Source organism: Nymphalis io, chromosome 10, assembly GCF_905147045.1.
Source record: "Nymphalis io chromosome 10, ilAglIoxx1.1, whole genome shotgun sequence".
Lineage (NCBI taxonomy): Eukaryota > Metazoa > Arthropoda > Insecta > Lepidoptera > Nymphalidae > Nymphalis > Nymphalis io.
Window position 1 is genome coordinate 8,468,283 of NC_065897.1, and position 25,182 is coordinate 8,493,464.

Genomic DNA, 25,182 nt, shown 5'->3' on the forward strand with positions numbered 1-25,182 from the left:
AGTTTCAAAAGCTGGCAAGATAACTTCGAAGATGCGTGCGTACCGTTCTTCGCGCTGGCAGTCGCTTCAACGCCTCAAGCGCACTCAGAGGGGGCATGCTTTCGCCGTCCTGAAAGAGGACGTGAGTTTGCTAACAGTCACGCGTCCATATCTGTCAAAATGTCTAAGGTTGGAGAGCGCGCTAGGAATGTTAGCTTAGCGCTTAAATTAACAAGTGATGTCTCTATGCGGATAGAACTATATTGATGGCCACTCTCCGTGCGAACTTTAGATCTTAGTCCGGTAGCGACGTACAAGCTGGCAACTACTTTTCTTTTTCACGCAGTGAAAACTTTCAGAAAGGTATCCGGCTCCTTTGAGGGCATTTTTTATCGCTCTAAACGCATTACGTATACAACAAAACAACCGAATCAATATATCTTCTTGAAGATACATAGCTATAAAAATTAATTGGACAATACATACGACAGTACGGTACTTTTTTAAATTTAGCAAGTTACATGCTTACTTCGACTTTGTATGAAGCATAGTAACGTGCTAGTCAAGAGCAACTAATTTTGATTTGTTATAATCATGCTAGGCTAATTATTCAGAAAATGTATGATGTCCGCCTGAACGATTTCGGTCACTGCGGGCAATCTCAAGAGAGCACAGGCCATATTATAGTGTATATTTTGTACGCAAATACAGATGCAATCTTTATTCCCTTACTCTCATAATCCGATGAGACAGAAATACGACAATGGAACAGACGGAAAGAGTTCAAGCGCAGGGCCAGTGTACCCACTTCCAACTTCCAGTCTCCGGGTCCAATAATCCGAATCATTTTTTATTCGCCCGACTTGGAACCCAGGAATTCTGATCTGCGGCCTTATATTTCAACGAGGCTCTCTCTCAGGAAATATATATATATATGAATGAAACGTTCTTCCGTAAACGCATATAACACGAACAAATCTAGCATTTTTTATATATATTGTTGTCCAATACAAAGTTTTACCATAAATATTTAGTGACATACTTTTATCATTCGCCACAAAAGCGCTCGGAACAGCTATTTCTTTTGATTACATTGACGTCTTAATTGGATACGGTCAATGTTTGTACGTACATACGTAGGAATTTAATTAAGACGGAAGGGTAAGTCATTGTTTGTGATGTTCGAAATGTGCTTTAGGTACATATTCACTGAAATATTTGCTATTGAAAAGTTTGTTTCGTCTGCCTTATTTTTGATAATGTTATATGTTGTGACTACGGCAACCTACTTTTTTCACATGGTATGATTATGTAATTTATCTTTATGTTTATATCAGAAATTGTATCAGGTAGGGTGTAAATTATTAGGGAAGTATCGTTAGTTTTGAAGTTAAAATCTTGGAAATAGGCATTATCATATTCAATTAAAAGAACATGTATAGTAAAATGGTTGAATTTCAACCCAAAAATAGGGAAAACAAGGTTAAAATTTTGTTACAGGTTTCTGAATCGTGCTCAGGTTTGTTACGCGCCTCAATATACATATAGTAAATAAAGCCAGTTACTTAACAGAGAAAATATTACGTCAACTTATATATATAACAGTAACAGCCTGTGAATGTCCCACTGCTGGGCCTCCTCTCTCTTTTTCGAGGATAAGGTTTTGGAGAAGGTTTTATATATAAACAAGATTTAAACTATAAAACATTTGCAACCTATCATTCTTACGTTATAAATTAATTTAAATATATTTTATTTGGTTTTATTATAAATGCGACAGTATGGATGTTTGCATATCTGTTACCACACTTAATGTACTGATAATAATAATTTTTTTATAAAAAATTATATTGCGAAACATAAAATATTTTATTTTAAATAAAATAAAATATTTAATTATTTACGTCAAACAACGACATATCATGGGCGGGTACAGCAAGAGGAATTCGAATAAACGCATAAAAAGAGAATTATTGCGTGCTGTGCGATGTATTAGCCGGGCGGATAGATTGCTGGCTCGTTATTTATTAAACAAATATATTTATGTATTATAATATATTTGTTTAATTTTTTTTGTACACAAATTCGAACGAGTTTTCCGATCCGGTCGAAAATATGAAATGTATATTGATTTATCAAATGATAATGCATTTATAATATTGTAAACCATTAAGAATTTTCAACATCTATAATATTAGTACACTATAATATATCACTACATATTATGAACCAAAGTCCCTTCGCCGCGTCTGTCTGAACGCAATACACTCAAAAATCGAAACAGATGTTCATACGGTTTCCACCAATGAACGGAATGATTCCCAAGGCAGGTTTACGTGCGTAAAAAATTAAGGTTTAGTGACATAAACTTTTTATGTAAACTTTTATTTTACGCTTGCGAAGCCGTGACAGGTAGTTATGTATAAAATCGAAAAATCGTCATTTTTGTATTTGAAATATTTTTCATAAGAATAATCAAGGATGTCATCACGGTGCATATAATAAAAATAAAATATTAGCAAGGTCTTTGTAACAAAGTATTTATTCTCATATAAAAATATTTCACATAATAATTTTTAGTAGGTACCTATTTTATTTTTGCTTTGTTTGTTCAGAAAATTAGTTTCTTACGAGTAAGTAGGCTGGCTGTGTACGGGCAGATTGGTGACTTGGCGTAACAATGATCCTATTTTTGTTTACATATTAAAAAAACTTGGGACATATTTTTAAGTTACGGAGAGTAATTAAGCTAATAATATAAGGCATCATTTTCTCAAGTATTCTATTTAATTTATACATATATACGTTTAAGCAAAACAGTCACTCAAATGTATTAAAATTTACAGAATATTAATATAATTAAGATTAGTGTAGTGTCCAATAGATATAGAATAATAGTTTTTACCAATACTTGGTAATCACGAGAGAGCTGCAGCGACGACGCAACCACCGCCTCAGTGATAAAGCTGAGGCCTTGGTACTTCTCATTACACAAGTTTAAACCAAAGGAGTTATTTACTATAAAATGTTAACTGCTATCGGACAAATTATCAGTCACTTGTTTCCATTCTACCGATACAGTGGAAACATGAGAAGCATAATTTTATGTGGTGTCGTTTTAGCGGCGCTGACTTATGTCAGCTGCCGTGAGGTGTCCCGGGAAAAGCGCGACACTGACTTAGAGGAAGCCGCTAGCCATCATGGCGGAAAATGGGACAAAGGTGGAGGCCATGAACATCATGAGCATCATCATCACGATCACGGTGATAAGGGGCATAAAGGTTACAAGGGCCATCATCATCATGAACACGGCAAAAAGGGTCATCATCACCACGAAGGACACAAAGGCCATCACGATGAGCACGGTGGACACAAGAAGCACCATCATCATGATGACGGTCATCATCATGAGCACCACCATGGTGAGAAGGGTCACAAGGGTCACGGACACCATGAAGAAGGACATTATCACAAGGGACACTCAACTAAGGGTCATCATGGAGTTCACAAGCATGATGAATTCAAAAAAGAAAAACACTTCCACGATCATCACCATGACGGCGGCCACCATGAGCACCATGGTGGACATCATGAAGAACATGGACACAAGAAGGGCGGCGGTTTCCACAAAGGACACAAGCATGGTGGACACCATCATCACGAGCACGGCAAGAAAGGCCACCATGAGAAGGGAGGACATCATCATGATCACAAGGATCACCACGATGAAGGTGGCCACCATGAGCATCATCATCATCATCATGATCATGGAAAGAAGGGTGGCCATGAGGACCACAAGCACTGGGGTTACAAGAAGGGACACAAATAATAACCTCAATACGCAATTTACTGCTTTTTGTAAAAGAACAGTGAAGCCATTAACTAGGTTTGTTTAGTTAAGCCTTTTGTTAAGTGTTATTGCAATTTATTTTGTTGACTGTGATGTTTTGTTGTTAATAAATTTTTATATTTTACTTTGTTCTTTTTAAATGATAATTTTATATTTTATATTAAATTGGTAATAGTTATTAACACTGTAAAAAACTGAATAGTTTTTGCAATAATAAATCTAAACTAAACAATTTCAATACTCGTTCCATTTCAACATAAAGTTACATAAAACTATTGACCGCGGTTCACTTGCAGCATTTTCCGACGGAGATCTGTAAACCAAAATATTGAGAAAGTAGACCAGTGCCCGAGATCGGCCCACTTATCAGCTTTGGCAAGATTTCGCGATCGGCCGTTTCCTATTGAAAACATTTGAATTAAATTTGAAATTAATAACATTTCTTAATAGAATCACAAACAGGTTCAACCTTTCAATAAGCTACTTTCATTGTACTTTAAGTATAGACAATAATTTCCGATCATTACATACATACGTTTAAAAATATTAAAAAATAATTTTAACAGAGAATATGATACAGTTAGCATATTTACCAATATCTTAAAGGAAATGCGCAAGTATAAAAAATGCATTGATATTATACGTTTCTTTTTTAATTTGCATCCAACATTTTCATCTGTATTATTGAATTGACATTTAGTGCTGGTGACAATACAATCTATTTCTCCCAATTTTTTTTGCAAACACACATGAAAGCTTGTTTTAAAAAGGTTAAAAATAGCATTCTTTAATTGTAAGCGTGCTTAAAATTTAATCTCGCCTTCGGCCGTTAAGGAAACGAGTATGTGTCGAATGAAAATCTATCAAAAGTGTATCTACAAACCCGCACGTTGTGTAATAATGAGGGAAAAAGGTCTTAACTCAGCAGTGGGACATTACTGGCTACTTTATGTTTTTAATTACATTAAGTGGATATAAATAGTTACGCGAGTATGCAATTATAAGGGTATCAGGTAAAATAAAGTGAATTTCTTGAAAAGTCAATTGCAAAATATTGACACATAATTAAATAATAAAGATTGTTTTTAAAACTTTTAAGGTAATCTTTAAACCTAGGTTATTCAATGTATATCGTCAACGAGCTTCACGATTAAAATTCTTGCGGTTAAATTGCTAAGTGTAAAGTAAAACATATTAAAAATATAGTAGAAAAGACTCAAACAAGCTTTAATTTTATTAAGAAATGTAAGATACAGTTGGAGACATTCTGTACTACTAGAATCTGCAGAGCAACCACCATCTTTCCAACTTTCTTCACATTCTATCTTCTAGCGTTTTAAAATAAATATATACTTAGTTATAAACTAGTCGTAAGCCAAATTTCTTCTTATATGGCTTGTATATTCGCAAGTTACTAATAGTACAAAGTTTAAAAAGCTATAATAGGCAAGGTATAGTAAGCCAATAAAATGTAGTATTCTACAATAATCCGGATAATTTAAAAGTAGAGTAACTATTGAGTGTCTTATAGGTTCTTCTCGGTGGAATCTTCATTCTAAGCAAAGTGGTTTCTTTATTCATTTTCAGAATAAAAATTATTTAATGTTGTAAAATAATAATTTAACAATGCATTTTTACACGTTTATTTTACATTACTTTGATTAATTAAATTTAATTTCATTTGGTGCTTCGATTTGGTTGTTGATTTAGATTGTTTGTTACAAGTTTGTGTCAAATAAAATATTAAAATTATTATAATATAAAATAAAAACATCATTTTTCGTATACACTTTTACGAAACGGCTGTTGCATGTTGAAATGGGAGGCAATAACAACTAGTGTGTTATATCCAATCTGTTATTTTTTAATAATTTTTCACTAACACTCCGGTTATTTTCGCACGACACTCGTTATACGGTTTGCCATGGGCAATAATCTCTCCGGAATAAACTAGCGAGTGACGTTCGGAAATGAGTGGATCGGGTATATAAATATTCCCACTTGACAGTCGGATGTGATGTCACTAATGTTCACAGACGTGCTTGGCAGACTAACAGTGGTGGTTTGGCTTTGGCTTGGCTTGGTTTGGCTTGGGTTGACTCGGCATGTTGCGTGGCGTTACAGTGTCCTTTTTATTAATTAAACGAGCCACATGTCCCTGCTCCGCATGGGTAGGATAATGGTTTACAAAAAGGGTTTATATATAGAAGGACAAACATCGAAAGCAAAATTCTTCTTATTTAACCAAGAAACGTTACTGGCGTACAAATCGCTAAATTTTCATCAAAATCGGACCAATGGTTTAAAAATACACAGACGACAAATATATAAACATGCATTTTTAATCATTGTTAAATTAGCTTTGAATTTTGTTGTTAAATTGCATTTAAGTAACTTACGAAAGAAGTTTAATAAGTTAACAATACAAATGAGAGTAATTGAATATTTTTGTTCACATTTGTACAAAAATATTCAATTATAAACTAAGTAACCTCAAAAGCTCAACAGGCAATAGGTAAATATTAATATTAAACATCGCTACGAGTACACAGGTCTACGTCTATGTTACGAATTATTATATATTAAAATATATGTTACATTGAACATAATTCTAATTCCTCGTAAAATGTTATAATAACTAATTTACTTGCTTATACCTACTGGCAATAAGTTTATTTCATTTATAACAACTGCTATGGATAAAATCAAATTCGACCGTATATTCCAGAATGATAGGATAAAATGTTTTAAACCTGCTTTACGGCAACTTGGATTTGACATTCTAATGAAAAAGTATATATTTTATTAATATGAATATTATATAATATCAACGGATCTACAAATATATAATCTAATTTAATGCTATTTTACGTTTATAATCTAAACAAACAGGGTTTCGATTTTAGACATTAAGTAATGAAGATCGAAAATATTAAAAATCATAAAATTTTATTAACTTTTAATAATAGGTGTCACAAAAATAATATTTGAAAATGATAAATATTCAATTGTCGTATACAAACTAGTCACAAGGAATTGGTTAGCATTCTTGCAACAAAAGCCATTGAGATTGTCTTGCGACGCGTCATTTGACAAGGGTTACACAACTCCTTATATAAAACTGCTGCGCTATCAATAATATCGCCAATTTTAAATAATAAGTGAACACTACTAGGCCCTCTCAATAAAACCTAAGCATGAGGCTTGTATTTTTGTTAGGTATAATTGCTATAGTTGTGGTAGCACAAGCGCGTCGGATTCCTTCGGAAAAAAATGAGCAACTTCGGGAGAAAGAAGAATTAGCTGATCAAGCAGACGCGGCGACAGAACATAAAAAGGCGCAAAGTAAAAATCATGAATTTAAAAAAGGCGGAGGAAAAGAACATCATGCACATCACCATGATGAACATGGTGAAAAAGGCCATAAAGGGTATAAAGGTCATCATCATCACGAAGAAGGAAAAAAGGGTCACCATGATAAGGAACAACACAAAGGCGAGTATGACGACCACGGTGGTCACAAAAAAGAACATCATCACGAGGACGGTCATTATGACGAGCATCATAAAGGGGCTAAGGGAGAAAAAGGGCATAAGTACGAAGAAAAAGGACATTATAATAAAGGACATTCGACCAAGGGACACCACGAAATACACAAACTTGATGAGTTTAAGAAAGATAAACACTTCTTTGATGAGGACGGAGATTCCGGTCACGAAGAGAAACATGGAGGTTTTCACGAAGAACATGGACATAAAAAAGGCGGTCATTTTAAGAAAGGCCATCATCATGGCGGACATCATGAACATGAACACGGTGAAAAGGGCCATCACGAAAAGGGTGGTCATCATCATGATCACAAAGGGCACAAGAGTTCCGCTGGTCACGATGAACACCATCATCATCACCACGACCATGCCAAGAAGGGAGGACATGAACATCACAAGAAGCATGGTTATAAAAAAGGTCATTAAATATTACGAAATTTTCAGAAAGTTATACTTAAATTTGCTTCAATTGAGTCGGTTAATGAATTTACTTGCTCATTGTCTGGCCAGCTATTTATTAATTATTAATCGTAAGTTTATTAATAAATTGGAATCGTATCGAAAGTTTATGTTTTTGTACGTTTGTTAGGAATAAATGTTACATTAATATTAAGTATTTAAAAAAAATAAAAAAAAATAACGAATTACCAAGTTGTGATATTATTTTACTGATATTTTTTGTCATTATGTTCATTTGCATTAAATCTTTGGAGGAGCCTTTTACCCGAAGGGGGTCCATTACATAAAATATATGTATTGATTTAATGATGTCAAATGAGGTTCCTAATTTTTATTTTTTAGTCTATTTGTATTTTTAAAACTGTAATGGATTTAATGAAACAGTCCTATCTGAATTTGTATAATTCTTGACCTACCAAGCCTTGACAAAAAAATATTGCGCAAATCTAATTAAAACTATGAATAATTTAAAAGTTATCCGACCTGAATTAAATTCGATTCGATGACAAATTGTTTTATTTTCAATTGTAATTTTGTAAGTTTATTGCATTAAATTAGTTCTTGTATTGTTAAGATCAGTTTGAGAAAAAAATAATTACATCAACCAACCTCTGAGAGCAGTTGTAACTAAATATTTATCTTAGTTACTTTAAAATATCGAAACTATTTAAATAATTATTAAACAATATATTGTTAATTATAAAAGATCGGTTCTTACAACGTAATGTAATATATTTTATATTGATTGAATGATATTTCTGCCGACAAAACAAATCTTACCTCGATTTTTTTTTATTTCGATGGCATTAAGGTCATCAGGATTTCAGTAATAAGTAAATAAATTATGTCAGAATCACCGGTTTCGGATAAGATCATTAATTGAATTATTATACGTAAGTATGTATGTAACATGTGGTTCCGGTAACATGAAGATGTTGTAGTGCCGACTGAGTGTATAAAGCAATACTGCACCAACCCCAAATAAATGAAACTATATAATATTATATAATATTATAATAATAAACCTACTTTTGTATCCATTTTAACAACTTTTACAATTTATTTTGTTTATTAAATACCTTAAACTAGGTCTATAGAGTAATTTGTAATGTTCAGTTCTGGAATTTGTTTTATTTTCAATGGAGTGAGAATGACCACAGATAAAGGTTACGAAATTATATCAGTTTCTAAATATGTACTAAAGCAGTGCCGTTAATCGTCAAATATTTTCTTTCACCATCATCATACTGGGGCTCAAGAAACTTATGAGTGGACTGGTAACAAATTGTCTACTAAGTTGAAAATGGCGAAGGAGAAATGTAATTACTATACGAGTTTCACTTTGTCATACAGGTTTAATTTTAAATATATATAAAATAGAAATTGGAATATATCAACATTGTTTATGTGTGGTCATAACCCAAATAACTTAAGAATTAGAACTAAAAAAAAAAGTTAATTTAATTTAAACCAAAATTCAACTAAAAAATGGTAAGGTTTATCAAAATAATAGTCAATGTATCCTTTCTTGCCAAAGGTTTTTTTATCACGTTCACATATTGGTAGGATATAATCCGCTTATAAAGCTTTGCACTAATTAATGAGCGAGTTTGAGGCTTAGCGATGTCACTCACCTCACACTAGATTTATGACTTCATCTAGTGTCGCATTAAATCCTTCGTCTTTTGAAGCTAATGTGATTTAAAGCCAAGGGATATATTTGCTAATTACATAATCGTTAAGTATGTTCCAGACATATTTTATATTCTAAAACTTAAGAAAACTCAAGTCTCAATTCCGAATTATTAATATTATAAATGAAAAAGAGATTTTGTTTGTTTGTTGTGCTTGCGCGTCTTAACGATTGGTTAACGATTATGAAATTTGGCATTTGACACGTTGTCGGGCGTACAGTACATAGTAACAAATGTCTGCCCTCTGGCTCCTTGTCATTCGCGAGCGAAGTCACAGGAGGATACTAGTAATTTGGTGATAATCACATATTTATTAATCTTAAACAGCTTTGTTTTACTTATTAAATATATATTTTTTTTATAAATTTTAAATATAAGATAAAAAGCTGACATGGCCCATGATAACCGTGAATAGCGAGACTAGCGCTGATGGCGCTAGTTGTCATGTGCTTAATATTTGTATTGTGGAATATAATATAATATCTACTATATTATATTAGTACTAGTTAAAAAGCATAAATAGCGCAATGGATTGCGGACCGCCTAGTTTGATCCTGGCCCCATGGGCTTTTGTCATTCCCATTTCTAACACCAGCTTGATATTAATTGAAGGGATAAATAGGAATTTCATTATAGTAATTTCTTCGAACGGCAATTACTAATATTATTTTTTTTAATGTTTTTTATGCACATTTTGTTGGTTTAACAAATACAAAGTAATATAAAAATAGATAAATTCACAGTGTCCAACGATATTAACGGACTGTTATTTTTTAAATATCGTGGGAGATGGAATACACCTTTCATAATTTACTGAAAAAAATATTGCACACTCTTTCGAGACAATCATTGTATCTTGTTAATGGAATTTCAAATAAATATTTTAGGATTGTGGGATTACAACGTCTGGTATATTCAGGTTTCAGTATACCGCTACATACTTATTGAAAAATTGAGCGAAAACTCTTAACGACTTCAAAGTTTGTCTACAAAAGAAAACTTGTTCACGGGATCGGTGTTATGAACGAGGATTTGAAAGAGAGACTAGATGTATCGAATTCGTAGGTATGGAGATTATTTTGAATACTTTAAAGTAACCGTATTTGCTTTTTTGGGTAGAATATATTAAATTATGATTATGAAGATATTCGTATAATTAAAGATTTTGCACCCGTTGGTTACATTTATCGGAATTTACAAACGAAATTTTCAGTTTATATTTAGCGCAAACATTAAACAGTTTTTAATAAAATTTCGTATTAATTTTTTATACTGTCATAAAAAAGATGTAAATATATATATTTACATTTCTAAAAAAACCAATTTTTTGTTTTTTATACTTATTTGTATAGCAAACAAAAATTTTGGTTTCTATGCTGTTGATCGTTGAGGAGTTCTGTGTTGAATCAGATCATGCTTATCATTCCATACTATACATCCTCATTAGAACTGAACTAACGTGTAAAATTTTACCGTAAGATAAGAGAAAGTGGTCTAGAAGTCTTAATTCAGCTTGCAAAATTTGATCTAAGCTAACAAACATGGAAAGTTGAATAAAGGCTTGTAAAAAAATACTTTATTATTTGTCTGTCATTCGCAACAGAATCCAAATTCCGAACAATTGATAACATTAGACGATACAAATCTATATACATGTTAAAAATATTTTGATTTGATTTGACAAGTATAAAGTAAAATCATTAGATAAATCTTATCGACAGATTATATTAATGAATATAAAAAACTAGCAGTCTTACTTATAAACGTTGTTAAGCGGTTGTTTAGTTAAGCTCTGTTATTATTATCAAATTGTCTTCTTGAGAAATATCAGTTAAACAATGCCATAGCATTAGCCATAGAGATTAGCCAACTGCGCACGACATATAGTGCCTAAGTATGTGCGCAAATACAGATGTACTCTCTATTCACTCATTCTCATAATCCAATGGAACGGCAATCCGACACGACCGGAAGAGTTCAAGCGCAGGACCAACGATTTTGTAGACGGGATTGTACACACTTAAAACTTTCAGACACCGTCCCAATTCTGACAATGTTTAACAGAAAAACACAATAATTTCCTCGCGATCCACGGCTTTGTAAACAGCCAACTAGAGCTACAGGACAGACAGCCAGAGGAGATTGTTTAAGCTATCACCCGCTAAACTACGTTTATAATTATGGCCGTAGTTGACTAACTTTCCGATGTAAGTGTATCTCGAGTCGTGTAACTAGTACGATTATCAAAACTTTGTGATGATTTAATTGTTAGGTAATTACTTATCCACCCGGCTTATCTTGACTCAGAATACTACAAATATGAACCAATTGTTAAATGTTATTTAAAATAAACATACAATGTAAGTAAAATATGCATATATGTATATATATTATTTTTAGGTCATAGGCAGGCGGACGAGCAAATGGTAATGGTAAGTGGTTACCACTGACATAGACATTGGAGATGTAAAAAATTATAACCATTCGTTACATTGCCAATACACCACCAACCTTGGGTTTTTTATATCTGATGAGTGGGTGGTAACCACCCAAACGGGCCTGCACAAAGCCCTGTTAATTGCATTTTGCGTTGTAAGCGGTTAACATAAAATATATTATTAATGTATTTTTATATTATTGTATAAGAGAAACCTATGTAGAGGTATTTAATGTACAAAGATTTTTTTTCTTAATAACCTTAACCTTTTTTTTAACGAAGTTCTTTTTCGCACAATAGACACTTGGCGAATGAGGGCTAAAAAAGCCGAGATGGCCCAGTGGTAAGAACATGTGAATCTTAACCGATGATCGTGGGTTCAAACCCGGGCAAGCACCACTGAATTTTCATGTGCTTAATTTGTGATTATAATTCATCTCGTGCTTTACGGTGAAGGAAAACATCGTGAGGAAACCTGCATGTGTCTAATTTCATTGAAATTCTGCCACGTGTGTATTCCACCAACCCGCATTGGAGCAGCGTGGTGGAATAAGCTCCAAACCTTCTCCTCAAAAAGAGGAGAGGAGGCCTTTAGCCCAGCAGTGGGACATTCACAGGCTGTTACGGAATGAGAGCTACCACCACTATAACAAACCTCTCTAAACTACTTGCAATTAGTAATTAAGGGGATTGATAAATATTTCATATTAATAGTATATATTAAATTTATGTTATTTTGTTTTCCCATATTTCATTGATTTTGTTATAATTTATAAATAAGTATGACGTAATATTTCTCTGTTAAGTGATAACTGTCTTTTTAATATATATAAGCCGGTAACATGGTATTTTAGAAAGGGCGGCAAAGATAGTTGTTTTTATGGGGAGACATAATAAATGACTGCCGAGCTGGATATTTGTTTCTTTTATTTATAAACAGTATCGACCACGCGCCGACCGCATCTACCATAATACTAGGCCGAAAATAATGACAAGATGTAAATATTTTCAAACGTAATACATAATTATTATAATAAGTGAAAGCAACTTCCTCACATATTTATAATTTCTAAATAAATAAATGAAAGGTAGAAGCGGAATGGCTTGAACGATATGAATAAGTTTTCGTGCTGTAAAAATGGAACTAACAGTTCCTGAAGTACTCAAACGACAGTGTGTTTAAGTATAACTGTTAAATATTCTACCGCAAAACAGCAATACTTGATATTGTTGTGTTCCGGTTTGAAGGGTGAGTGAGCCAGTGTAATTACAGGCACAAGGGACATAAAATCTTAGTTCCCAAGGTTGGTGGCGCATTGGATATGTAAGCGATGGTTGACATTTCTTACAATGCCAATGTCTAAGAGCGTTGGTGACCACTTACCATCAGGTGGCCCATATGCTCGTCCGCCTTCCTATTCTATAAAAAAAAAAAAAAAACGATTTAGCAGGCGTAAGTTAAAATGTAATATGCTTGTTAATATTTCTATAATAAAGTAGACGGTGAACATTTGTTAAGCAATCATCTAACTATTTCATATTAGTATACTAACCGTACAAATAGCCGAGATGGCCCAGTGGTTAGAACGCGTGAATCTTATCCGATGATCGTGGGTTCAAACCCGGGCAAGCACCACTGTATTTTCATGTGCTTAATTTGTGATTATAATTCATCTCGTGCTTAACGGTGAAGGAAAACATCGTGAGGAAACCTGCATGTGTCTAATTTCATTGAAATTCTGCCACATGTGTATTCTACCAACCCGCATTGGAGCAGCGTGGTGGAATAAGCTCCACAACCTTCTCCTCAAAAGGGAGAGGAGGCCTTAGCCCAGCAGTGGGACATTAACAGGCTGTTACTGTACTGTAACCGTACAAACGAGACCTAATTTATTGTAATAATTTGCTATACATTTTGATTATATTATGTACATATTAAATTAAATCAACAAATATGATCAATTAACGTGTAGATAATAGAGTTTAAGTAACATTTAATCGTGAAGAATTGATGTTATTATCTTTAATACCGCTAATCTCGTAAGTGCATATTATATTATGAATGTCTAGTGTTTTTAATTACAGCTAGCTTACTCCGTATGTGAGACCGTCTTGGTTCAGAAGGAGACGGAAGATCGGGAAATTCCGCTCGGCGGAGACGGTACAAGGAGGGTTTAAAGCTAAGGCTTGACCACTCGCCCTGAGGAGAGGCACGAGCGGAGCATACTACGTTAGTGAGTGAAAAAATTGTTTAACTATTAATTAGTTTATATTTTATGTAATTAATACATCATTGGTAAAACTTAGACTATATATTGATACATTTACATAACAATAGTAATAAAAGGTTTATTTAGCATATCTAAGAACTAAACTAATTAACTAAAGAATAGAAATAAATTGCAGATTTAACAATGGTTATTGTGTATTGCAATTTTGATGAACGTTCACTTTGAACGAGCCGGAATCATTAAACCATATTGTTACTATCGTAACTAGATTGTATTGCACCCAACACATGCCATGCCAACCAGGCCATGAGATGGCCTCATGGTTAGAAAACTGATGTTATGCGAGTTCAAACGCGCTTTTCCGGGTTTTCATGTGATTAATTTGTGTTTATAATTTACTTCCTGCTCGGTACGAAGTTCATCCACCAAGCCACATTAGAGCAGCGTGGTGGTCGTTCTTCTCAAAATAATAGATCTTAATATTTTTTGAATTGTTAACTTTCGTTTCTGTTAGTGTTAAGCAAACTCATTACAATGACACTTGTACCAACGTCCTAGTTAATATTTAAGCTACAATAATTTATTACTTTACATTACTCTAATTTAAACAATCGTGAACATCTACATGCTTCGATGACGTCACAGTCAGATGACTTACAAACTATGTTCTACCTGTTGTTGGCTCAACCGTTGTCAGGGATACAGAAAAGGACATAGGGCAGAAACCCCCCCTCCCTACTAACACCTCCTTTGCCAAAACTTCCACCCACGGTGAAGCCGTGGTTGGTAACTAGTTAGACATATTTTCTTTAAACTGGTCACTGAAACAATTACAAAGTATGTATGTAATGTGGAATAACTTTGCCATTAGGATGTTTTTCATTAAAAGTCAAGTTGTAGCGGAACATTGAAGCTTTTTTTTATTTTGAGGGGTTTTGCAGTAATAAAAAACCGTAAGCATTATTAGATACATATGGTGGGACATTAGAGCTATAACAAAACAGTAATCATAAATCTTCATGGTTTTAAATATTATTAATAGGAAATGTTTTAAATAAAAAATAAAATAGGAAATTTGAGTGTTTTATTTACAAGTGCTCTCTTAGAAATGTAGACAAATACAACAATGTATAAAAATATCTTTAACGAATACTGTAACTGCTCAAAGGTCAAGTTTAATGGCCTTTTTTGAAACCCCAGTGCTTGTGATCTTCATGACCTCCTTTCTTGCCGAATCCACTGTGGTGATGGTGGTGTTCATGGTGGCCACCTTCATCGTGGTGGCCCTTGTGGTCGTGATGGTGGCCGCCCTTTTCATGATGACCCTTTTTGCCGTGTTCATGCTCGTGATGGCCATGGTGTTCGTGTCCCTTGTGGAAGTGGCCACCTTTCTTGTGACCATGTTCATGATGATGGCCACCATGCCCTTCTTCGAAGCCTGATTCTCCATGTTTGTGGTGGAAGTGTTTATCCTTCTTGAACTCATCTACTTTATGGACACCATGGTGTCCTTTAGTCGAGTGCCCTTTGTGATAATGTCCTTTTTCTTCAAATCCGTGTCCCTTCTCTCCCTTTTCACCGTGGTGGTGTTTGTGGTGATGACCGTCCTCATGGTGATGGTGTTTCTTATGGCCTCCGTGTTCTTCGTGATGTTCTTTATGACCACCATGGTCATGATGTCCTTTTTTGCCATGTTCATGATGGTGGTGGCCCTTGTAGCCCTTGTGGCCCTTTTCGCCATGTTCATGGTGGTGATGGGCATGATGTTCCTTTCCACCACCTTTTTCATGATGATGGGTCGCTGCAGATTCAAGATCAGCTTTATCGTTTTCCTCAAGGGTACGTGCACTTGTAAGAAAAACAAGCGCTGTAAAACAGCCTAGTAAGAGAACCCCCTTCATCGTTATTGTTTCCTTTGCTGCTGTCTGTTTGTTTATGGAAATTATTATCGACGACGTTTTATAAATACTGGCAATCAATTTTCTCAGCACCTGCGTTAAGCAACGATTGCAATGGACGGCAAGAGTTTGCATCTATAGTACTGTCAAGGTCAGATGTTTAATTGGCATTATTGTTATGCTTAATAAATATATTTTATTATACCTACTTAGAATTGCTTATTTGGAATGTTTTGAAATATTCGGTATTTCGTTTTTCAATATTTAATTTATAAATTAATAAAAAGTTTTTTATTATTTTTATGCAGCAAATGCAAAAGCATTCCATTCCGAGTCAAAATCTGCTGTTTCTTTTTAAATACTGCACTGAGCTTAAATATATGGAATAAGGGCAACCACGTGGTGGCATTGGGTAGCAATATGTTTATTATACTAAAGATAGAATTTTTGCTTTATGTCAACTTGCATTCAAATAAATAACGATCAATTATCCGCCCTCTGAGCCTACCTTTCGAATTTACGTTTGATATAAAACGTAAACTTAAGTAAAATGATTATTCGTCTTACAAAATTTTTTATTTAATTGACTTTACAATATTTAAAATAAATATAGTTATTTACAAAATTTCTGTGATTTTTATGCTCATAAACATTTAATTTAACAAGATTATTTACAGATGATGAATACAATTAGTAATCACCAAAATTTTAAATAAAACTGTAAATGTCATTCAAACTGCATAATGAATTGTTATCTGTGTGCCGAACGAGAGTTTTTTAATGTATTCAATAGCGTTGACGTTAATTGCGATTTGTATGAATTGAAAACAGCACCTTCTATTGACAATAATCGGTATTCCATACAATTGCACTTAACCTCAACGCTATCGAATAAGGAAAAAAATTCGCCCTAGATATACATCATTCATAAAATAAAAGTATGAAGTCGTTTTTAGCTGGTACATATTAGCTTTGGCTTTCACTAAGTATGACCGAAATTTAAATTACTGTAGTTTGCTTAAAAAGTTTAAAGAAAATTAAAAGATTATAAAAAGAGCGGAGAGATTGGATCGGCTAACACATAATATAATACTGGTTGGACTTTCGGCCAAACTACCAGTAAGTAAAGTTTATTTATGAAATCGCATTTTCGTGCACTTTATTATGTCAAAGAAAATATGTATTGCTATATTATGACTGAAATTTATTTTTAGTTCTTATATGATCAAATTAACATTTTTTGTAATTTGTATATTGTATCAATAAAAGTATTAATTTAATTATTAATTATTTCAAAATGATCTTATTACTTGCGCATTGTGTGTATAGTTATAAGCCACTGCCATTCCGACTTAAGCAGTGTCCTTACCTTCTTTAGTGCTTAATAAATAATTAAATACATGGAAATCATAGGTATTATAATTCAGCGTATAGATTAAAAGCATTAAAAAGCAAAAACTTATCTAACAAAATTTGAGCTTTCGAGATACACGAAATAAAATTATAAAATGATGTCCTCCTTACCGATTACGGCCTCGGTGGCTAATCTCTCTCGAGATTAGCCAATTGCACATAGTGCACAATAGTGGGCTCAAGCATGATGCACTCTTTATTTCTTCATAAGCCGATGAGACGGCAAACCGATACGACTAGAAATATTTCAAATCAGCCGAAGGATTCAAATCAGTCGGTGTTTTACGTGGTAATTTTAGGTTCGCCGCCTGGGAATGCTCCTGGGGCCCTCACGCAGCACATTCCGCAAGGGTGTGGTGCGCCGTGTCCAGTTGCGCACCACACTAGTGGCAGTAGAGTGATACCTCCGTCTCGCTATCCTGTGCAGGTACTTACTGAAACAGCCATGTCCGGTAAGCACCTGCCTCAGCTTATACGTAAGTGTGCCGCTTTTCCTTGCTACCCAGGGACTCAATATGCGAATGTTCTCCTCCTATATGTGAATCAGGGCTTGTTGGGCTAGAGCCCCCATTCGCCCCATCTCCGCGGATCCTGGACGGTAGGCGCTCGCTCTGGCTCCCACCCGAAACGGGTACACTTCTGCAAGCACTTCCGCCTGGAGTTCCCATGGCGAAGTGCTCGCGAGAAGTGTAGCCACTCTCCACGACACCGTACGGTAACCACGTATCGCACTCACCGCTATGACCCTCTGCAGTCTCCGCAGAAGGGCCTTGTTCTGAGCGGTGAAAGCATCCACCCAACTTGGTGCACTGTATGCCTTATATAGACACTAGACCAACTAGGCAGTCAAAGTTATATTTGATGTACAAGAATATCTCATTACATATCTTCAGATAAAACAGAGTGAGAGAGAGAAAGAGATAGAGTATAAAGAGAATATCTTAATTGCTGCATGTCCGCAGCGTATGGTGTTAAAACGTTTGACGGATACAGAATACAGTTTATTACTCGTATAACGACGTTAGTTATTTCCACAGAGACAGAAAATTTGTATTAGTACGGCGACTATGACATTTGATACGCTTATGATTACGCATTGTACTAGCCTGTCCGAGTTTACTAAGAATTCAGTTGCTACAGAATATACTTGGTAAACAAAAAAAAAAACTGCAGTTTTGGTCGCGTGTTTTCGGTAGTTGTTAGATTGTCTTTATTTTTCTAAGTAGGCAAAAGCATTAGTATAATGCCTGCAGTTAGGTCGAGCGTGAACTCTATGTTTTATGCGATTTTTGTTTTTAAATGGGACTTGAGCTTACATTTTGAAACAATAGCAATGCACACAAGCTATCTTGTAGCCCTTTTACGTTTTTTATGTATGCAGACAGACAGATATGCCATATATTTAATAATGATGGTTTTACCCTGGGTAGGTATCAATAATATCCCCCGTGTTTAACAAAACTGCTTATTTCAAAAGATTTGCTTTAGAAGTCTAATTATGTTGTATGGAAATCCTTATTTAAGAGTATATTTTATTACAAGCCAAACGATATTTTTTTGCGTTCTTACTTTATTTAATTACACCTCTTAATTAATTGCTTCTAAATTTAAAGAGAAAACGACAATATTATTTTACGGAAGAGATATATGCTAATTCGATACATTAGAAGTTTTCAAGACCTTCACATACACTACGCTAAAATATATCACATAAAATCTCAAAAAATATAATGTGTCAAAATGTGATAAATAATTCATTTCTCTGTGGTCGACAGTTTGGCAGTAAAAGTTTTAGCATGAATCTGAGTCAATTTACCGAAATTTTTATAAAAAAAATTATTGTTTCACCTAGAATAGAAAGATTTTTGACTTGTCGACATAATGGAAATTGGCAACTTTTGTTTATGTTGTCAACAAGCGTTGAAATAAAATAAAAACATCAAAGTTATTGTGTATTTCAGAAAAATCGCAAACAAACAGTTTGGTTATATGATTATAAGTTAAAGTGTCACCAGCAGCTCACGGTTCATCGAACTTAGCTTCCATTTTAGTCTTAAGATATACTCATCCACGTCTATCATTTTAGTTAATAAAAAAATATTAAAAAATATATTCACTAAAAATATTTAATTTCATTAATTAAAAACCCCTAACTTTGAAATAACAAAAATACAGTGTATGTATTAAATTTATCATCAAAAGGAGAGGAACTTCGTAACTGTATATAAATATGAAAGCTTTCTATTGAATGGCGTCTAATCGTCATTAAAAACTGTGTAAGAATGTTGTCAATTGAACGTTGTTGTTGTTGTTTTTGTTCTTTAGTTAAGAATTTAGTAAATAAGTTTAGTCTCGGTACACAACAATTTTATTTTAAGTAGTAAAAACATAACAAAAAATATACATGTAATAAGTCAACAATTAACAATTTTTTTGGTAATTTGTACATTTTAGTGACCAGATTTGTGTCCCCAGTGCTTATGGTCCTCATGGCCTCCTTTCTTGCCGTGATCGTGGTGGTGATCCCAATGCTCATGGTGGCCACCTTCGCCGTGGTGTCCTTTATGGTGGTGGTGGTGTCCTCCCTTTTCATGATGACCTTTCTTGCCGTGTTCGTGTTCATGGTGGCCACCGTGTTTGTGTCCTTTGTGGAAGTGACCTCCCTTTTTGTATCCGCCCTCATGATGGTGACCACCGTGGTGGGAATGATGACCTTTTTCTCCGTGATGGTCGTGGAAGTGTTTATCCTTTTTGAATTCATCATGTTTTTCAATGCCATGGTGTCCTTTAGTGTCGTGGCCTTTATGAAAGTGCCCGTGCTCCTCGTGGCCATGACCATGTTCTCCTTTTTCTCCATGTTCATGGTGATGATGGTAGCCTTCGTCATGGTGGTGGTGCTTCTTGTGACCACCGTGTTCGCCATGATGACCCTTATGCCCTTCATGATGGTGGTGGCCATGCTTACCGTGATGGTGTTCATGGTGTCCCTTATGTCCTTTGTGGTCGTGGTCACCATGCTCATGATGATGATGTCCATGATGTTCATGGCCACCGCCCTTGTCCCAGTGATGACCGGAGGCAGCAACCTCGAGGTCGGCTTCTCTCTTTTCCCGGATCTCCCTTGCGGAGATCGCGGCTACAAGAGCCACTAGCCCACACAACACCAGCAGACTCCTCATGGTTGATTAGACAAATTGCAGTTGTTGAATGATACCTGCTTCAGTCACACTGATATTTTATACTAGTTAACAACCGCGGTTAAGAAATTTATCGTTTTCTTTAGTGTCAAGGTTGCAAATATAATGAACGATACTAAAGATTTCTAGTTCCAGGTTACTTGGCTATACATTTGATAATAATGTTATATATTTATTAATAAGATAGACAATCAGGTTTTGGTAGATAATATAGTGATTTGGAATTTGTAATGGGTCTTTTTTTGCACACATTTTGTTTGTAATTTTGTTATAGCTTAGCAATTTTTCCAGAACGTATTAATTTGAATACATAGATTCTTGTTACTTTATCGAGATATTTTTTAATTTTGTTAAGGTATTAGGTTGGCAGACTGACAAGTGGTATGTGACACTCACAGACTTTGGTATTGTGATAAATATTAACTACCCCTTACATCACCAATGCGCCTACCTTACTAACTACCTTAGGAACTAAGATGTTATGTCACTTGTGCCTGCAATTACATACGCTCAATAACCCTTCATGCCGGAACACAACAGTACTAAGTTTTTTTTATAGAATAGGAAGGCGGACGAGCATATGGGCCACCTGATGGTAAGTGTTCACCAACGCCCATAGACATTGGCATTTTAAGAAATGTTAACCATCGCTTACATCACCAAAGCGCCACCAACCTTGGGAACTTAGATGTTATGTCCCTTGTGCCTGTAATTACACTGGCTCACTCATCCTTCAAACCGGAACACAACAATACCAAGTATTGCTGTTTTTCGGTAGAATATATAATGAGTGGGTGATACTGGCCCTGACTTGCATAAAGCCCAACTAGAAAGTAAAACCCCATCGAAATTATCTTCAAAAGATTCTCAATTAATTCATTTTTATTAGATTAATGTTGTCTAAAAATCTGTCGCTTGGCTTCTGGCGGAATAGAATAGAGCTGTTATATCTCAAAATGTGATTGTTGTAATCGACTCCGGATTATTTTTAAGTTCGGCATATCTAATGATAGTCTCAGGACTTGAGTGGACAGAGTGGATTAGCCATCGACGTTGACGTGGATTCCGAGACATTGACGGTAACACTAAGGAAATCGGGTTAAAATAACTCTCAGTTTATAATATTAACGAGCAAGGAACCTTAAGTAAAAAAGTAAGTTAAAGTTGTAGCTGAGATTACGCGTTCTGGTTTATGAAAGTTATATTCTTGTTCAGTTTAAATTGAAATTATACAGGATTTTACCGTAACATACATAAGAATCGATCTAATACGTCAGAGCCGAGCTGTGGATTGTGTGTTTGTGTTTAAATATTTCAAGCATATCTTAACTTTATCGAATAAAAGTTGGATGTGAATTAATATTAATTCATTTCATGTACGTTTTTATCAGTGTTCTGAGTTTGACTTTGGAACGATTAAATTAAAAAAATTAAGAACCGTCGCCATCGTACTTTACATTCTTATCACGTTCATATTTAAAATACTATAAATTGACATATTTTATCATTTTCAATTTTAAGGAGTATTATTTTTGAAAATTACTTATTCTTAGCTTTTATTAAATACAAATGCTCCCTCGCGAGTTTATCCCTTATCTCCGCTCCGCTCTATTAAGCACAGGCTAATTTAATTGTTTTCTTCTCAAACAGTATTAGTTCAAATTCAATTTGATGTATTTCTTTTGTATTCTAATTTTATATTATTTTAATTTCTGTTACTTGTAGAAATATTAGCTTGGTTTCGATCTAAACATAACTTCATGAATTAAAAAAAATGTATTTGTAATCCTGAGATATTTTTTTCGAAAAGTAATTATTAATCAAATCAACGCAGCTGAGATGGCCCAGTGGTAAGAACGCATGAATCTTTGCCGATGATCGCGGGTTCAAAGCCGGGCAAGCACCACCGAATAATAATTCATCTTGTGCTTGGCGGTGAAGGAAAACTTCGTTTTGAAACTAGCATGTGTCTACATTATATTAATAATATTTTTATTTATTTTAATAAGATATCAAGCCTTCTCCCCAAAAAAAAGAGAGAAAACCTTAGCTATCAGTGGGACATTCACAGGCTGTTACTAAATGAACGCAACTACAAAGATGAGCAAATTTTTTTTTACATAATAGCAACTAGGTCGATTTACGGATTTTCTTCGTTTTTGTAATGATTTTAGTATAAAATTTAGTTTTCACGTATAATTATAATGTACTGAACTTTTCTCTCAATCAATATGAAACATGATATTTATATAGCGAAAGACGAACGAAAAACCTTTGTCAAAATTATACAATTTATTTTTAATATATATAATTTTTTGACACGTTATATTTTGCTGGGAGTTAGGAGTAGATTAACTGAATTACCTAATTATTTATTTTGTAGATTGAATTTGAATCAACTTATCATTCTAAAAAATATTAAAATATTGTGGGAAATGTTTATATTTATGTTTCAGGTAATAAGAATTTAATGACAGTCATTTCTTTTCTCCTATTGAAACAAACTTAAATTGTTTTATCAATATTTGTAAAAGGTAGTTTTATGCGTTGACAGAAAGTGTAAAAGAAAAGCAATTTTACAATATTAATAAATTACCAAAATATTTATTTATTTACATATCACAAAAAAATCAACAATAACAAAAATATTCTTTTAATCGTTTTGTATCACGGAATATCTATTGATATAAATTATTAAAGTCCCTTCCAGCCCCAACCTTTGTGGTCCTCATGAGATCCTTTGCTACCGTGTTCTGCACGCTGCCCCCAGTATTCGTCGTTGCCACCTTCATCTTTATGACCTTTTTCTTCATGGTGGTGACCTCCTTTTTCGTGATGTACTTTTTCCCCATATCCTTTTTCATAGAAATCGCCTACACTGTGCCCTTTATGGAAGTCGCCTCCCTTTTTGTAACCACCTTCCTGGTGATAACCACCGTAGCCTTCATCAAAACCTGATTCACCATGTTTATCATGGAAGTGTTTGTCTTTCTTGAACTCGTCTAATTTATGAATTCCATGGTGACCCTTGGTGGAGTGTCCTTTATGAAAATGCCCCTTTTCTTCGAAGCTGTGTCCTTTTTCGCCCTTTTCTCCACTATGATGTTCGTCAAAGTACCCATCGTCGTGGTGATGGTTTTTTTTATGGCCTCCACTTTCTCCGAAATACCCTTTGTTTCCCTCATGAAGGGTGTGACCTTTTTTGCCGGAGTCTTGGGTGTGATAGCCCTTATAGCCTTTCTCGTCAGATCCACCTATTTCGCTATGATGACTCCCATGGTGTTTACCACCAGATCCTTTTTCCCAAAGATGTGATGCGGCTTCTTCAAGATCAGCTTCTCTCCTGTGGCGAACATTTTTAGCTAGCACTGTCGCTGCTACCACCAATAAACCAAATAAAACAATTCCTTTCATGTTCCTATTCTCCTGGTTGCTGTAGGCTTGTTGCCAAATGATGCATGTTGCTTATTTCTTGCAGCTTATATAGTATTGCCAATACCACACCGCGTTGTCTTTAATGTCAGGGTAAATTGAAAATGACGGTCACGACGGAGCAAGTGACCTAAATCATTGATAAAGATAAATTACTCTTTGTTGTTATATATTCTGGTATGTTTCTCATTTACATTGTTATATACCTACCTTCTTAATTTGAATTGGTATATCTATTGTAAGAGCTAATTATAAGTACAAAGCGAATGCTGATATAAATTGAAGGTTGCTTATTTTAATATTTTATTTGCTTTGGTATAAATCTCATATCATATCCAAAAACTTCTTTAAATTATAATTGTTTTATTCTAACATTAATATTTATTTTAATTAACAAAATGATCTAAATAATCAGGCATTACAGGTTAACTTGTCCCGCGGGATATATACTTCGTTATAATGAATAATGTTTAATCTTATACAGTCGAGTCAGTAAATTATATTTGATATAATTTATGAATTGAGCATATGGGCCACCGGATAGTAAGTGGTCACCAAACGCCCTTAGACATTGGCACTGTAAGAAATGTCAACCATCGCTTACATAGCCAATGCGCCACCAACCTTGGGAACTAAGATTTTATGTCCCTTGTGCCTGTAATTACACTGGCTCACTCACCCTTCAAACCGGAATACAACAATATCAAGTATTGTTGTTTTGCGGTAGAATATTTGATGAGTGGGCGGTACCTACCCAGACGAGCTTGCACAAAGCCCTACCACCAATAAAGTTGAGTTTGCTTATTTGTTACGCTTTCGCATCTGAACTACACAACCGATCATCACCAAATTTTGCATACACGTTGTAAGAGCTCAAGGTTCCTAACTCTGTTGAAATGAAACGCTTTTTAATTGTATACATAAATAAAGAACAACGAAAATTATTGTAGTAATTTAACGTGAGAGGTATTATTATAGATGGATCTGATTTATGTAAAAATGAATACTAAAAAGAATTTTTAGTATTCATTTTTATATAAATTA

At 34.3% G+C, this 25,182-nt stretch overlaps 5 protein-coding genes across 5 annotated transcripts; 2 read left to right on the forward strand and 3 right to left on the reverse strand.

Moving 5' to 3' along the window:
* Window positions 1-3,067: 3,067 nt before the first annotated feature.
* On the forward strand, window positions 3,068-3,808 carry LOC126771506 (histidine-rich glycoprotein-like). Its single transcript, XM_050491408.1, has one exon. It carries the CDS (start codon window positions 3,068-3,070, stop codon window positions 3,806-3,808), a length of 741 nt encoding a protein of 246 aa, XP_050347365.1.
* Window positions 3,809-7,026: 3,218 nt separating this feature from the next.
* LOC126771508 (histidine-rich glycoprotein-like) lies at window positions 7,027-7,803 on the forward strand. The gene has a single exon (XM_050491410.1). The coding sequence runs from the start codon at window positions 7,027-7,029 to the stop codon at window positions 7,801-7,803; it is 777 nt and encodes a 258-aa protein (XP_050347367.1).
* Window positions 7,804-15,373: 7,570 nt separating this feature from the next.
* On the reverse strand, window positions 15,374-16,099 carry LOC126771509 (histidine-rich glycoprotein-like). Its single transcript, XM_050491411.1, has one exon. It carries the CDS (start codon window positions 16,097-16,099, stop codon window positions 15,374-15,376), a length of 726 nt encoding a protein of 241 aa, XP_050347368.1.
* Window positions 16,100-19,959: 3,860 nt separating this feature from the next.
* On the reverse strand, window positions 19,960-20,688 carry LOC126771507 (histidine-rich glycoprotein-like). Its single transcript, XM_050491409.1, has one exon. It carries the CDS (start codon window positions 20,686-20,688, stop codon window positions 19,960-19,962), a length of 729 nt encoding a protein of 242 aa, XP_050347366.1.
* Window positions 20,689-23,400: 2,712 nt separating this feature from the next.
* Window positions 23,401-24,120, reverse strand: LOC126771394 (histidine-rich glycoprotein-like). Its single transcript, XM_050491259.1, has one exon. It carries the CDS (start codon window positions 24,118-24,120, stop codon window positions 23,401-23,403), a length of 720 nt encoding a protein of 239 aa, XP_050347216.1.
* Between the last annotated feature and the right edge of the window lie 1,062 nt (window positions 24,121-25,182).